Source organism: Caretta caretta, chromosome 12 (assembly GCF_965140235.1).
Source record: "Caretta caretta isolate rCarCar2 chromosome 12, rCarCar1.hap1, whole genome shotgun sequence".
NCBI lineage: Eukaryota > Metazoa > Chordata > Testudines > Cheloniidae > Caretta > Caretta caretta.
In genome coordinates this window covers 5,080,105-5,093,349 of record NC_134217.1, presented here as the reverse complement: position 1 = coordinate 5,093,349, position 13,245 = coordinate 5,080,105, and the positions used below count along the sequence as shown (strand labels likewise).

The window sequence follows — 13,245 nt, the reverse complement described above, 5'->3', positions numbered from 1 at the left end:
TTGGCTGTATTGTGGTACAAATCACCTGAAATATCCGGCCTAGCCTAAGAAGGATTGGACCTGTTTCTTTGACTTTGGGCCAGGCCACTTTTGGATAGCATCCACTTTGGCCTGTAGGGGGTTGAAAGTTCTTTGACCCACCTGCTGTCCAAAGTAAGTCACTCTGTTTAGGCCTATTAGACACTTCTTAGCCTTAACAGTTAGTCCAGCCTCCCTTATGCGCTCGAAGACTTTTCGTAGAAATTCCAGGTGTTCTGCCCAGGAATCCGAAAATATGGCCATATCGTCAAGGTAGGTGACTGCATATTCTCCCAATCATAGAATAATAGAATATCAGGGTTGGAAGGGACCTCAGGAGGTCATCTAGTCCAACCCCCTGCTCAAAGCAGGACCAATCCCCAACTAAATCATCCCAGCCAGGGCTTTCTCAAGCCTGACCTTAAAAACTTCTAAGGAAGGAGATTCCACCACCTCCCTAGGTAACGCATTCCAGTGTTTCACCTCCTAATAGGAGCATCCTCCTAATATCCAACCTAAACCTCCCCCACTGTAATTTGAGACCATTCATTCTATCATCTGCTAGGATGACCATTTACAAGTTTTTGGAAGGTGGCAGTCAATTTTGCGACCAATTTGGTCACCTTGTGAGCTTCAGGAATTTTATGGAGTGTGCACAGTCTCTCAAAGGTGAGAAAATGTTCAGCAATATCACTGGATTCATCATACTGTGGACATAGTCGCTCCCATTTGTGGATTGTTGGGTAAGGATTGTTAGGGTTATTCAGTATATTCTGCTGAGCCTTTGCTTTCTCCAGTCTGAAAGGGAGCACATTAAATTCATACAGCCCAACATGTGTTATGAAGGCCGACCTTTCCTTGGCGGATTCATCTAGCAGTACCTGCCAGTACCCCTTGGTTAAGTTCAAGGTCGAGATGAACTGGGCCCATCCCAGTTTCTCTAATAGTTCATCTGTGCGTGGCATTGGATAGTTGTGTGGGTGTGTTACAGCATTTAGCTTACGGTAGTCCATGCAAAAACTCCCCATCTGGTTTGGGAACTAGAACCACTGGAGATGCCCATGCACTGCCAGAGGGGTGGATTACACCCATTTGTAGCCTTTCCTGGATCTCCCGTTCTATAGCAGTTTTAGCTTGAGGAGACACCTGGTAAGGTGGGGCTCTAATTGGGTGAGCATTACCTATGTCAAGGGACTGGTATGCCCGTTCAGTCAGTCCTGGGGTGGCTGAGAACGTTGGCGCGTAGCTAGTGCACAGCTCCTGGATCTGCTGTCGCTGCATACGCCCAAGGGTCATGGAGAGGTTCACCTCTTCCACGCCACCAGCACTTTTCCCTGCATAGTAGACACCTTCGGGCCACTCAGCGTCGTCTCCTCCCTGGGCTGTAAACTGAGAAACCTTTAATTCTCTGGAATAAAAGGGCTTTAGAGAATTAATATGGTACACCTTAGGCTTTCGGTTGGAGATGGGGAATGCTAGGAGATAATTAACAGCTCCCAGGCGCTCCTGGCCTGTGAATGGCCCTTCCCACGATGCTTCCATTTTACAGGCCTGGAGTGCCTTTAAGACCATGACCCGGTCCCCTACTTTGAAGGAACGCTCTCCGGCAAGTTTATCATACCAGGCTTTTTGCTCTTTTTGAGCATCCTGTAGGTTTTCTTTAGCAAGGGCTAGAGAGGTTCGGAGGGTATTTTGTAGGTTGGTTACAAAGTCCAGAATGTTAGTTTCTGGAGAAGGTGTAAATCCCTCCCATTGCTGCTTCACCAACTGTAATGGCCCCTTAACCTTGAGGCCATACACAAGTTAAAATGGTGAAAACCCTAAACTGGGATGTGGTACAGCTCTGTAGGCAAAGAGCAACTGCTGCAACACTAGGCCCCAATCATTGGGGTGCTCATTTACAAACGTACATATCATGGCCCCCAAAGTTCCATTAAACTTCTCAGACAGTCCATTTGTTTGATGATGGTAAGGAGTGGCAACCAAGTGATTCACCCCATGAGCTTCCCAAAGGCTTTCCATGGTTCCTGCCTGGAAATTAGTTCCTGCATCTGTAAGGATGTCACAGGGCCAACCTACCCTGGCAAAAATGTCTGCTAGTGCCTGGCACACACTTTTAGTGCTAGAGTTGCTTAGATCTACTGCTTCCGGCCATCGGGGGACAAAATCCATGAAAAATCAGTATGTACTGCTTTCCTCTGGGTGTCTTTTTCAGAAAAGGATCCAGAATATCCACAGCAACTCGCTGAAATGGAACTTCAATGATGGGGAGTGGCTGGAGAGGGGCTTTGACCTGGTCTTGGGGTTTTCCCACTCTTTGGCACACCTCACAAGACCAGACATGGGTAGAAACATCCTTGCCCATTCCCTCCCAGTGGAATGACTTTCCCAAATGGTCTTTGGTTCTGTTCACTCCAGCATGGCCACTAGGATAATCGTAGGCTATGCTTAAGAGCTTTACCTGGTACTTAGTTGGAACTACCAACTGTCTCTGAGGATGCCAGTCTTCCTGGTGGACACCAGAAAGAGTTTCCTTGTATAAAAGTCCTCTTTCTACAACAAACCTGGATCGATTAGAAGAGCTGAGAGGCAGTGGGTTGCTCCGTGCCGCCGTCCAAGCTCTCTGTAGGCTTTCATCTGCTTCCTGTTCGGTCTGGAACTGCTCCCTTGATGCTGGGAACATCAGTTCCCTCATTGGATTGTGGGCCTGGGCTTGGTCCCTTGGGAAGCGATGCAGGTGATGGGGCTGTTTCCGTGGACTGTGAACCGCTCTCCGCTGGTGCACTATGTTGGGGTTCAGGCTCCGGCTGAGCCTCTTGTGTAGGGTTATCGGCTGCTGCCAGTGCAGGTTCGGTGGGGCTCTCTGGTGTTGGAGTTGCAAGTACTGGATTCAGTGCTGGCAATGGGTCTGGTGCTGGTTGTCCTGCCGGTTCCTGTTCTGGGACTGGCTCTGTCTGGGTCTCTGGGACTGGATCCACTATTGCTGTTGCAGACGTTGGCATGGGGTCCGGGTCCATCACCCCGACCGAGTCCTAGTAGAAGTCTCCAGAACAGAGCTAGGCATGACAGCTTGCTTAGCCTGGCTGCGGGTGACCATTCCCACCTTCTTGGCTAGCTTTACATGATTGGCCAAGTCTTCCCCCAACAGCATGGGGATGGGATAATCATCATAGACTGCAAAAGTCCATGTTCCTGACCAGCCCTTGTACTGGACAGGCAACTTGGCTATAGGCAAGTCAAAAGGGTTTGACGTGAAGGGTTGAATCGTCACCTGGACCACTGGGTAGATTAAATTGGGGTCCTCCATCCAAAGGAAGCATGGATAGCCAGCACTTGGGCTCCGGTGTCCCTCCACGCGGTGACCTTCTTCCCGCCCACACTCACAGTTTCCCTCCACTCTGAGGGTATCTGGGAGGCATCTGGGCCTGAGGACCTCTGGTGTGATTCTGGTGCAATGAACTGTAATCTGTTGGGGTTCTTGGGGCAGTTGGCCTTTACATGCCCCGGCACGTTACATTTAAAACATCGTCCAGCTGACGGGTCACTGGGGCGAGGTGGGTTGCTGGAGAATGGTGTGGCGGGACGATAAGGTGTCTGGAGCTTTCCTTGGGGTGTAGTTGGGGCCTTGGGCTGCCCCCGGTATAGGGTGTGGTCTGAGGGTGTCCCTTCTGGTATCTGCTCCAACTGCGACCAGGGTTGTTTCTCTCTCCTCCCTCCACCCGTTTTGTTCTGGTTTGTCCCGCCTCTCTGGTGGTTTGGGACTGCTCGTATCGATCAGCATAAGCAGCAAGACTTTCTGCCGAGTCCATTTTCTGATCCCATGAACACTGTTTTATATCCTCCTTGGACATATTCAGGAATTGCTCTTGAATCATTAAATCACACATTCCTTCAAAGCTAGTTACACCGCTTCCTTTGACCCATTTATCTAACATATTGTTCATCTGGTTTATAAGCGCCACATTATTTAGTTCAGGTCCTCTCTTAAGGGCTCTAAATTTTACTCGGTAAGTTTCAGGTGTAACTTGAAATTGCTTTAAAACCAAATCCTTGAATTTATTATAGTCAGAAGCCTCATCACTAGGCATCTTATTGAATATGTTCAGAGCTCTTCCAGTCAATTTTGCGACCAATTTGGTCACCTTGTGAGCTTCAGGAATTTTATGGAGTGTGCACAGTCTCTCAAAGGTGAGAAAATGTTCAGCAATATCACTGGATTCATCATACTGTGGACATAGTCGCTCCCATTTGTGGATTGTTGGGTAAGGATTGTTAGGGTTATTCAGTATATTCTGCTGAGCCTTTGCTTTCTCCATCTCCAGTGCATGCTTCCTCTTTTTCCTTCTCCTCCAGTTCTTTTTCCTTTGCCTCCATTTCTCTCCGGTGGGCAGCCTCCCTTTCTTTTTCTTTGGCTGCTTGTACATCCATCTCCATCTGTCTGAGTTCTACCCATCTTTCATGTTCCTTTTGTTTTTCCTCAGCCCCAAATCTGGCTAATTCCAGCTTCTGTTGATTATTGCTTTCTGTCATTCTAACCTCTCTGTTTTTAAGCTAGCTATACCTGAGAGTTAGAAAGAAAAAAAAAACCTGGCTTGTAAAATTTTGCTGTGCTGTAACCTGATACCTATTTCCTCTGATGGCTGTTCTCAGCCTACAGAAAAATCCTTTTGTTATGCCTGCTGCTCTGTCCCCCAGGCAGAGACAGAGTCTACAGCTGCAATCACCTTTTACAAAACCCTTTAAAATCCTGCTGTGCTTCTGGTTCAAAACGATCTCAAAATGATCCCACCGCTCTGCCACCATGTCAAGGTTCCTTCCCCACTCTGAACTCTAGGGTACAGATGTGGGGACCTGCACGAAAGACCCCCTAAGCTTATTCTTACCAGCTTAGGTTAAAAACTTCCCCAAGGTACGAACTTTGCCTTGTCCTTGACCCCTATGGTGCCACCACCAAGTGCTTAAACAAAGAACAGGGAAGGAGCCCACTTGGAGACGTCTTCCCCCAAAATATCCCCCCAAGCCCTACACCCCCTTTCCTGAGGAGGGCTTGATAAGAATCCTCACCAATTTGTATAGGTGAACACAGACCCAAACCCTTGGATCTTAAGAACAATGAAAAAGCAGTCAGGTTCTTAAAAGAGGAATTTTAATAGAAGAAAAAGTAAAAGAATCACCTCTGTAAGCCTCGAGGCCCTATTGCCTAGACTGTAGAGTATAGGCTAGAATATATTTTGATGTTCATATTCCTTACAGGATAATCAGATTCAAAACATAGAGAATCCCTCTAGGCAAAACCTTAAGTTACAAAAAGACACAAACAGGAATATACATTCCCTCCAGCACAGCTTATTTTACCAGCCATTTGAAAGAATCTTGTCCCCTCATTGTCCATTTTGGGTCAGGTGCCAGCGAGGTTACCTTAGCTTCTTAACCCTTTACAGGTGAAAGGGTTTTGCCTCTGGCCAGGAGGGATTTTATAGCACTGTATACAGAAAGGTGGTTACCCTTCCCTTTATATCTATGACAAGCTCCAAGCAAGCGGTGTTGTTTTCATCTAAACCACCACCACCCACAAAGGAAAAGATCAGGAGCATGCTGAGATCTTTCCACAGGGGGTGTGACGTTGTCCTAACCAGCCCTTGTCTCCCCATGGATGGGCAGAACGGCTCAGCCCTTGGCCCCAGAAAGGGTGCTGGGGTGCAAGGCAGCTCTCGGGCCAGGAAGGGGACAAAGGAAGCCAGGCGTGCGAGATCCAGAGTCCGGGGGGGGAGGAGGGGGCACACAGCGGCTGAGTAGGGAAGAGGGCTCAGGACCTGGCTGCCTGGGGAGCTGCCTCAGGGCAGGTAGGGCCCGAGTGAGGCACAGGCTGGGACACACCTCAGGAGAAGCAGCATATTTGTCGGAAGTCCCAAGCCACTGCCATGCCCTAGGTGAGGGGCTCACACTGGTTAACCCTCAAGTCAAGGCAGCCATCTTGTCCTGGCCCCATGACCAGATGTCAGCACATCCTCTGCTCCTGCCTCTCTCCTCTGCCTGCAAACTGATCCCAAACCCAGTCAGCACCGGGGCTGCCCCATAGCAACGTCCCTGCTGAGGGCATAAAAGCTCCTCCTCACAAGCCGTTGGGCTGTCCAGGGGCGCTCTCTCCTGGACATGCAAAACAAACCAGACTGCACGCTAGACTCTCCCCCTGCCCGTCCTGGGGTAACTCAATCCAACGCCACCCTGGCCCACAAAGATGACTCCATAGAGCAAAACAACTCAGACCTTTCACACTTCCAGATAACACTGGTGGCCAAGCAGCCAACTTCCCTCAACACTTGGAAAGGTGAATTCTCTCACCCAATTCAGCCAGCTGGCCCCAAGCCTCTTGGGAAAAGCTCAGGAGTTTGCACCCACCTTGCGTTTAAAGGAGTCTCAGACTTGCATGGGAAGGGCATGAAGCAAAAGGCACTGGGGTGGAGAGTGGCCACATGCCCTAGGGAAAGCAACCAGGAGATGACAGGTCTTCAGAACTCTCATTTGGGCCAGGCTACAGCACTGTGCCCGGACAACACAGCAACGGGAGCATGAGGGAGCAGACGGTGGGAGGGTGGTTCAGGGAGATGATTCCAAGGGCAGAAGAGACCATTGTGATCATCTAGTCTGTCGTCATGTATAGCACAGGCCAGAGACCTGCCCAAAAATCATCCCTAGAACAGCCCATCTTGATTGAAAAATTGGCACCGATAGAGAATCCACCACAACCCTTGCTAAGTTGTTCCAATGGTGAATTATTCTCACCGTTAAAAATTTACATGTTCTTTCCAGTCTGAATTTGTCTAGTTTCAACTTCCAGCCATTGGCTCGTGTTAGACTCTCTGCTGGACAGAAGACCCATTATTAACTATTGGTTCCCCGTGTAGTTACTTACAAACTGGGATCAAGTCAGCCCTCCACTTTTCTTTGTTAAGCTAGATAGATTGAGCTCCTTGACTACCACAACAAGGCAGGTTTCTGATCCTTTAATCAATCTCGTGGCTCTTCTCTGACCCCTCTCCAATTTATCAACATCCTTCTTCAGTGGTTTGGCACCAGAACGGGACACAGAATTCTAGCAGCGGTTGCACCAGTGCCAAACACAGAGGTAAAATAACCTCCCTGTTCCCACTCAGCCATCCCATTTATCCATCCCAGGGTCGCATTAGTCCTTTCGGCCACAGGGTCACACTGGGAGCTCACGTTCAGCTGATTATCCACCACGACCCCCAAATGTTTTTCAAAGTCACTGCTTCTCAGGATAGACTTCCCCATTCTGTAAGTATAGCTACATTCTTTGTTCCTAAATGTATACATTTACATTTAGCCATATTAAAAACACACGTTGTTTGCTTGCATCCAGCTTATCAAGCAATCCACATCTCTCTGTATCAGCGACCTGTCCTCTTCATTATTTACCACATCCCCAATTTTTGTATCATCTGCAAATTTTATCAGTGCTGATTTTATGTTTTCTTCCAGTTCATTAATAAACATTTTAAATAGCATAGGGCTAAGAACTGGTCTCTTAAGGACCCTCCTAGAAACACACCACTTGATGATGATTCCCCATTTACAATTACATTTTGAGACCTTTCAGTCAGCCATCTTTTAATACATTTAATGTGGGCCATGTTAATTTTATGTTGCTCTAGTTTTTTAATCTAAAATCCCTTTGTTTCCCTTATCAATTTTCTACAATTCCAAGCTTCTGACTTGTACTCATTATCAGCTTCCCTTTTCTTGCATTTGTTATATACGATTTCTTTTTCTTTTCTTCATAGCGGTCTTCACTTCCCCTCTGAACCAGGTCAGTTTAAAGAATATGGTCTTATTCCTCGATTGGGGCTTTGGGGGCATCTAGCAAAGCATTCTTAAACCACTCCCAACGATCATGGACATTTTTTTCTGATTAAATTCTTCCTCTCAGCTGATTGGGCTCACAAATTGTTTTCGGCCCTGTAATTTGAGCTTTTTAAAGCACCAAGTATATATCACTCATCTGGACTTTATTCTATTTGTGTATTATAAATGTGATCAAATCATGGTCACATGTACCTAAGCTCCCATTCGTTTTTAGTTCTGTGATCAGTTTCTCTTTATCTGTCAAGAAGTAGTCTACTACAGAATTCCCCCATGTTGGATGCAACACTTGGAGAGTTAGGAAATTGTCATCTAGAATATTTAGAAATTCCAAGGATATTTTACTACTAGCAGCATGAGACCTCCAGCGTGCATCACTCAGATTGAAGTGGTCCATGATCATGCAGCGTCTTTTCCTAACGTTGTAGATAGGTGCGTAAGGAGCCGGTCATCCTGTTCCCTAGTGTGATATTGGGCATCTGCAGCAGACGCCAAATACCCCATCTTGTGCTTTATCTGTTCGGACATTGATCTGTAAGCATTCAAGATCATTTTCTTCTGAGTTATCAGTGACTCTGAAACAGGTAATGCCATTTTGGAGACAGAGTGCCACTCCCCTTCCCCTTTGCGCACTTGATTCTTCCACTGATTTGAATATTCCCATCATGGGACTCATCCCTCGAGGTTTTAGTAGTACCAACTAGATCACAGTTATGCTAGTAAGATTCCAATTCCTCTTGTCTGTCATCCTGGCTCCCAGCATCGGTGGAAAGGGAGAAAAACAACACACAAAGAAACCTGAATACAACCATTCCAGTAGGAGGCAGAAGCAGGCAATGGTAACGTCAGGGATTTGTGCGTGTTCATGAGCTGGGAGGCCAGGAGACCCCCTCGCACACACACAAGTTATGTTCCAACTCACATGACCATTGCTGAACGAATTATGACATGCCATTTGCCACAGTCTGCATCTTTGAGAGGTTCCCCATGTCAGGAACCTCGCAGGTAAGTTATCTTGTCCAGCAGAGTGGGCAAACAGAGTGCCAGAGTAGGCGAAGCTGCCCAAGACTCTCCCTGCCCCTTAATCCTGCCCTCCTCCCTAACTCTGGCCAGGAATGGCCGCCTGACAAACGTGGTATTTTTATTTGTATTTTTAATATGCTTACCAGGAATAAGACCTCCTGAATGTTCAACAAATAATCCACCCGTAATAAGATCTACTTATCGCCACGCAAAGCAATCTTCCCACACACCAGCCCTGCAGCCTCTCCGGCCTCCTGCATTACGCAGCCCCTTCAGTAGGGCAAAGCAAGCCCGACGTCCCTCTCAAAGCAGGGAGAACGCCCTCAGGAGCGGACAACATTCCCACTGTGGGAACAACAAAGTCCGTCTCCTTCCTGGGCCAAACTTTACAAAGAGAGCCTCCAGCAACTAAACTCTGGCCTTTTAGCGGGCCGTTTCCTACAAGCCTCCTCTGGGAATAGGAGATGGGCCATCGGGGTTAAAGGGACCTGTGAAGGAGGTTTGGGCTCTTTCCCTCCCTCTCTGGATAAAGAAGGCCCCGAAATAAACACGAAATAACAGATAGAGGCCAGGTGCACACAGTTCTGTCTTTTTACATTTCCCCCCCCCCCCCCCCGCCGTTTTCCCTGGAGAAGTGGAAGGCGCAGTCAGAAATACCAAGGAAGGGAAACCAGGTTCATTGAGAGGGGAAGGAGTTTTTCATTCAGTCTGTTTGGAGCTTCTTGTTCTGGTTAAAGTTCATTTAATGCCAATCCCCAGCCAACATTTAGGAGAAAAGCTCCTTGGTTAAAGCCACAACCTCATGCTGCCCTTTCAGCGAAGGGCTAAGAAAGCTCCTTGTCCAGCCCTCCAAGGCAAGTCAGGTTGCCTCTAAATGTGATTGTAGCCATGTCAGTTCCAGGATATTAGAGACAAGGTGAGGGAGGTAATCGCTCTTATTGGACCAACCTCTGTTAGCGTAGCTCCAAAGCTTGTCTGTCTCTCTCATCCACTGAAATTGGTCCAATAAAAGACAGTACCTCGCCCACCTTGTCTCTAAGGCAGGACAAATAACCCATCAAATATCAGCCTTTATTTCTCCATCAGAAAGCAGCAGAAAGGGACAAGGCTAGGTTTCCCTGTCCAGGGTGCCTTGGAAAGGGGCTGTATCAGCCTAGCCTGGAAGCTCCCAGAGGGGCAGGGCAGGGGGAGGGATAGCTCAGTGGTTTGAGCATTGGCCTGCTAAACCCAGGGTTGTGAGTTCAATCCTTGAGGGGGCCCTTTAGGGATTGGTCCTGCTCTGAGCAGGGGGTTGGACTAGATGACCTCCTGAGGTCCCTTCCAACCCTGATATTCTATGATTGTCCCTTTCCTACCCTTGCTGCAGCACCTAGCACAATGGGGTGCTGACCTGTCGCGCCTCAGAAGGGTAAAGCTACAAGAATCCCTCCTTTGTTCTGAAGCCCAAGGGGAAAGTGTGTTGTTACAAAGCAGGTTTCAATCCAGACACTGCAGCGCTGGGCTAGAGCGGCGGTTCTCAACCAGGGGTACACACACCCCTAGGGCGCTCAGCGGTCTTCCAGGGGGTGCATCAACTCATCTAGACACTTGTCTGGTTTTACAACCGGCTACATAAAAAGCACCAGCGAAGTCAGCACAATCTAAAATCTCAGGCAGGCAATGCCTTGTTCATACTGCTCTGAATAGGATACGCTGAACTGCAAGTACAATAGTTCTGTTCCAAGGGATTTATTTTAATAAGGACATGGTACAAAGGAGAGAGTCAGCCACTTGTCAGTAAGGGGGGCTGCCACACTTCTGTACTCTGATGTCTGATTGCCTAAACAAGTAGTTTTTAAGTGAGGTGAAGCTTGGGGGTAGGCAAGACAAATCAAACTCCCGAAAGTGGGGGGTGTGTGTGTGGGGGGGGAGACAGGCGTCTGGAAAGGTTGAGAGCCACTGGGCTAGAGCATGAGATCCGGGCAGACAACCGCGGGGCCGCACACCACTGCCCCAGCTGGGAAAAACCCACCCAGGGACCCCGGGCAGCCTGGGGGGCTGGGACCCCAGAGGGGACGGACCATGCTGGGAGGCAGCATCAGACCAGGGTCACCCCCCGTGCCGGGGCGGGGCCCCAGGGGAGCAGAGTGACCGGGAGGCCCCTGGTTTCTCCGGCGCTCAGAGCCGCCAGCTCCAGCGCCGGACACGAGCCAGAGGCAAACCCCGGGGCTCTCGCACCCGCTCGAAGCCGCCAGTTGGTTACGGGGAAGCCAGGAGAGTCCCCCGCTCGCAGCCCCCCAGCCCGGCCCGGCGACCCCGCGGGGAGACCCTGTGCGGCCGCTGCCCCGCAGGCCAGCCGTGTGCCCCCGGCAGCGGGCACCGCTCCCCCCAAGGGGTCCCCCCCGGTCCGCACAGCCCAGCCCTGCTGCAGCTGCTGCTGCCCTCGGGCTCCCGGCTGCGCCCCGACTCCCAGCTTGAGCGGACCCCACCGCGGTCAGCCCAGCCCCAACGCCCGGGGGCCCCACGTGGCTGGCCCCAGCCCGCCGCCCGGCCGGGGACTCACCCACGTGCAGCAGCAGCAGCATCGTCCCCAGCCAAGCGGGCAGCTTCCAGCGGCCGCTGCCCATGGTGCCCGGTGCCCGAACCCTGCCCGCCCCGTGCGCCCGGCTCCGCGCAGCCGGCAGCCTCCTCTAAGCGCCCCGGGCGGGTCCCCGCCCCCCGCCGGCCCATCGCCCCGCCCCATGGCGCCCACGGGGCTCCACGCCTCCAGCGCGGCTCCCGGGCCCTGCCCCTCCGCCGCGGGGCTCTGGCCCCCCCGGCGGCCCCACGATACCACCCGGCCCCTTCCAAGCAGGCGCATCTCCTGCGAAGGGGACAGCACCGGGGAGCCAGGTTCCAAACGATCAAAGCCCCTGCGCCGCCCCCCTGCTAGTCACCCTACCCGAGGTCCTCCCAGCCGGCGGCTCTGGCAGGTGTCAGTCCTTCCCGCTCCTCCCAAGGACCGGGGCCCCCTTGGGCAGAAGGTCCTCTCTGGTTAAGCCTAGCTATGGGTCCAAAAGTCCTTCGCTTGTCTGCTGGCCTCTGAGGCTGGAGAACCCGGTCTGAACCGGCACGCCGGAGATTCTGGGGCTGGGAGGGGGGTTACAATACAACCTGAGTGAATTTACCTACTCACCCCCCACTGCTCCCTGGGGTGGGTCTCGGCTTCAGCCTGATCCCTGTCCTCTGATCCTATTCGGTTTTCCATCAAGCCCAGGCCAACTGTCCACATCATGGTCCGCTCATTTCCCAGAGACCGTTACAGCTCTGGGATTTTTGTCCATTAAGCAGGGGTCAGGGCAGAGTTTATAGAATTGTTCTAGACCCATTAACACATAGGCCCCATCAACCAGGGTAATTTACCTAATTACCTGCCCCTGTTGTTAGCCCCCAGAGGGCTGTGGTCAACCCCACCCCCTGGAATTACATACAATCCGTGGCCTACAATGATCCATAAACCAAATTGCCGTATCTGTCACTGGGAGGATATGGCTTTTGCTTCTCACACTTGACATTCAAGAAAGCTGGTTAAACTTTAGGAGCCTTGACTCGGATGAGAAGTGAATTCAGGATTTCTCTAGCATTTTGCATGCTGTCTCACTGCACTTCCCAAGGGCTTGAGCCAGATCCTGGCAGCAAAGGGAAGTGTGGCAAGTGGTGGTGGATTACTCTGGTGCTTTAACTTCAATGTATGGAGAAATGAAGCACAGCACCTTCTCCCTCCAGGAACTACTACAGCATTCATGCATGGGCTGAGCTGGGCAAGCTAGTTCCATGGCTGAGCGCTTTGTTGCAGAACCGTGCTCCCAAATCTAAGCTTTCATTAACAAAATACAAAGTGTCTGCGTTTGGAAGTCATGCTGGGAAGGAAATTAATGCAGCATTTGCTGACCACCTGAAAAAAGGAGGTGTGAAATGTTCTTATTCCGCTTAAACGTTAACTCTGAAACTTAAGGACGACAGTGTAAATGTCAACATTATTAACTTTTTCACTGCTGATTTATTTATTTATTTTTTTTGTAAAGAACACACACTCAGGTAGTGAGCTTTCTCCAGCTGGTTACTGGCACAGTTACCCACACAATTTAGGGCTCTTTCCTCCCCCTCGGGGTACAATGGCTCTCTATAAATTAACGGGAGCTTGTCACAATAAAGGAGTCTTTATCACACAGTAAATTTTCTTAAACATGTATTTATTAGCAATTGAGAATACACATGCCAAGCATCTAATGCTGACCACTCCCAATAAAGCAGACTGATGTTTCCCAATGGGCAGTCAGGGTCTGATCTCATCTGGGACTCTGG

The 13,245-nt window shown here is 50.2% G+C and overlaps 1 protein-coding gene across 1 annotated transcript in view; it reads right to left on the bottom strand.

Moving 5' to 3' along the window:
* The window catches only part of NRN1L (neuritin 1 like), a 33,387-nt gene extending 21,792 nt beyond the window's left edge, over positions 1-11,595 (bottom strand). The window contains exon 1 of the mRNA XM_048816464.2: positions 11,465-11,595. Within this exon, the coding sequence (XP_048672421.2) occupies positions 11,465-11,528 (64 nt within the window). The 5' untranslated portion in view covers positions 11,529-11,595. The remainder of the gene's footprint in view (positions 1-11,464) is intronic.
* Between the last annotated feature and the right edge of the window lie 1,650 nt (positions 11,596-13,245).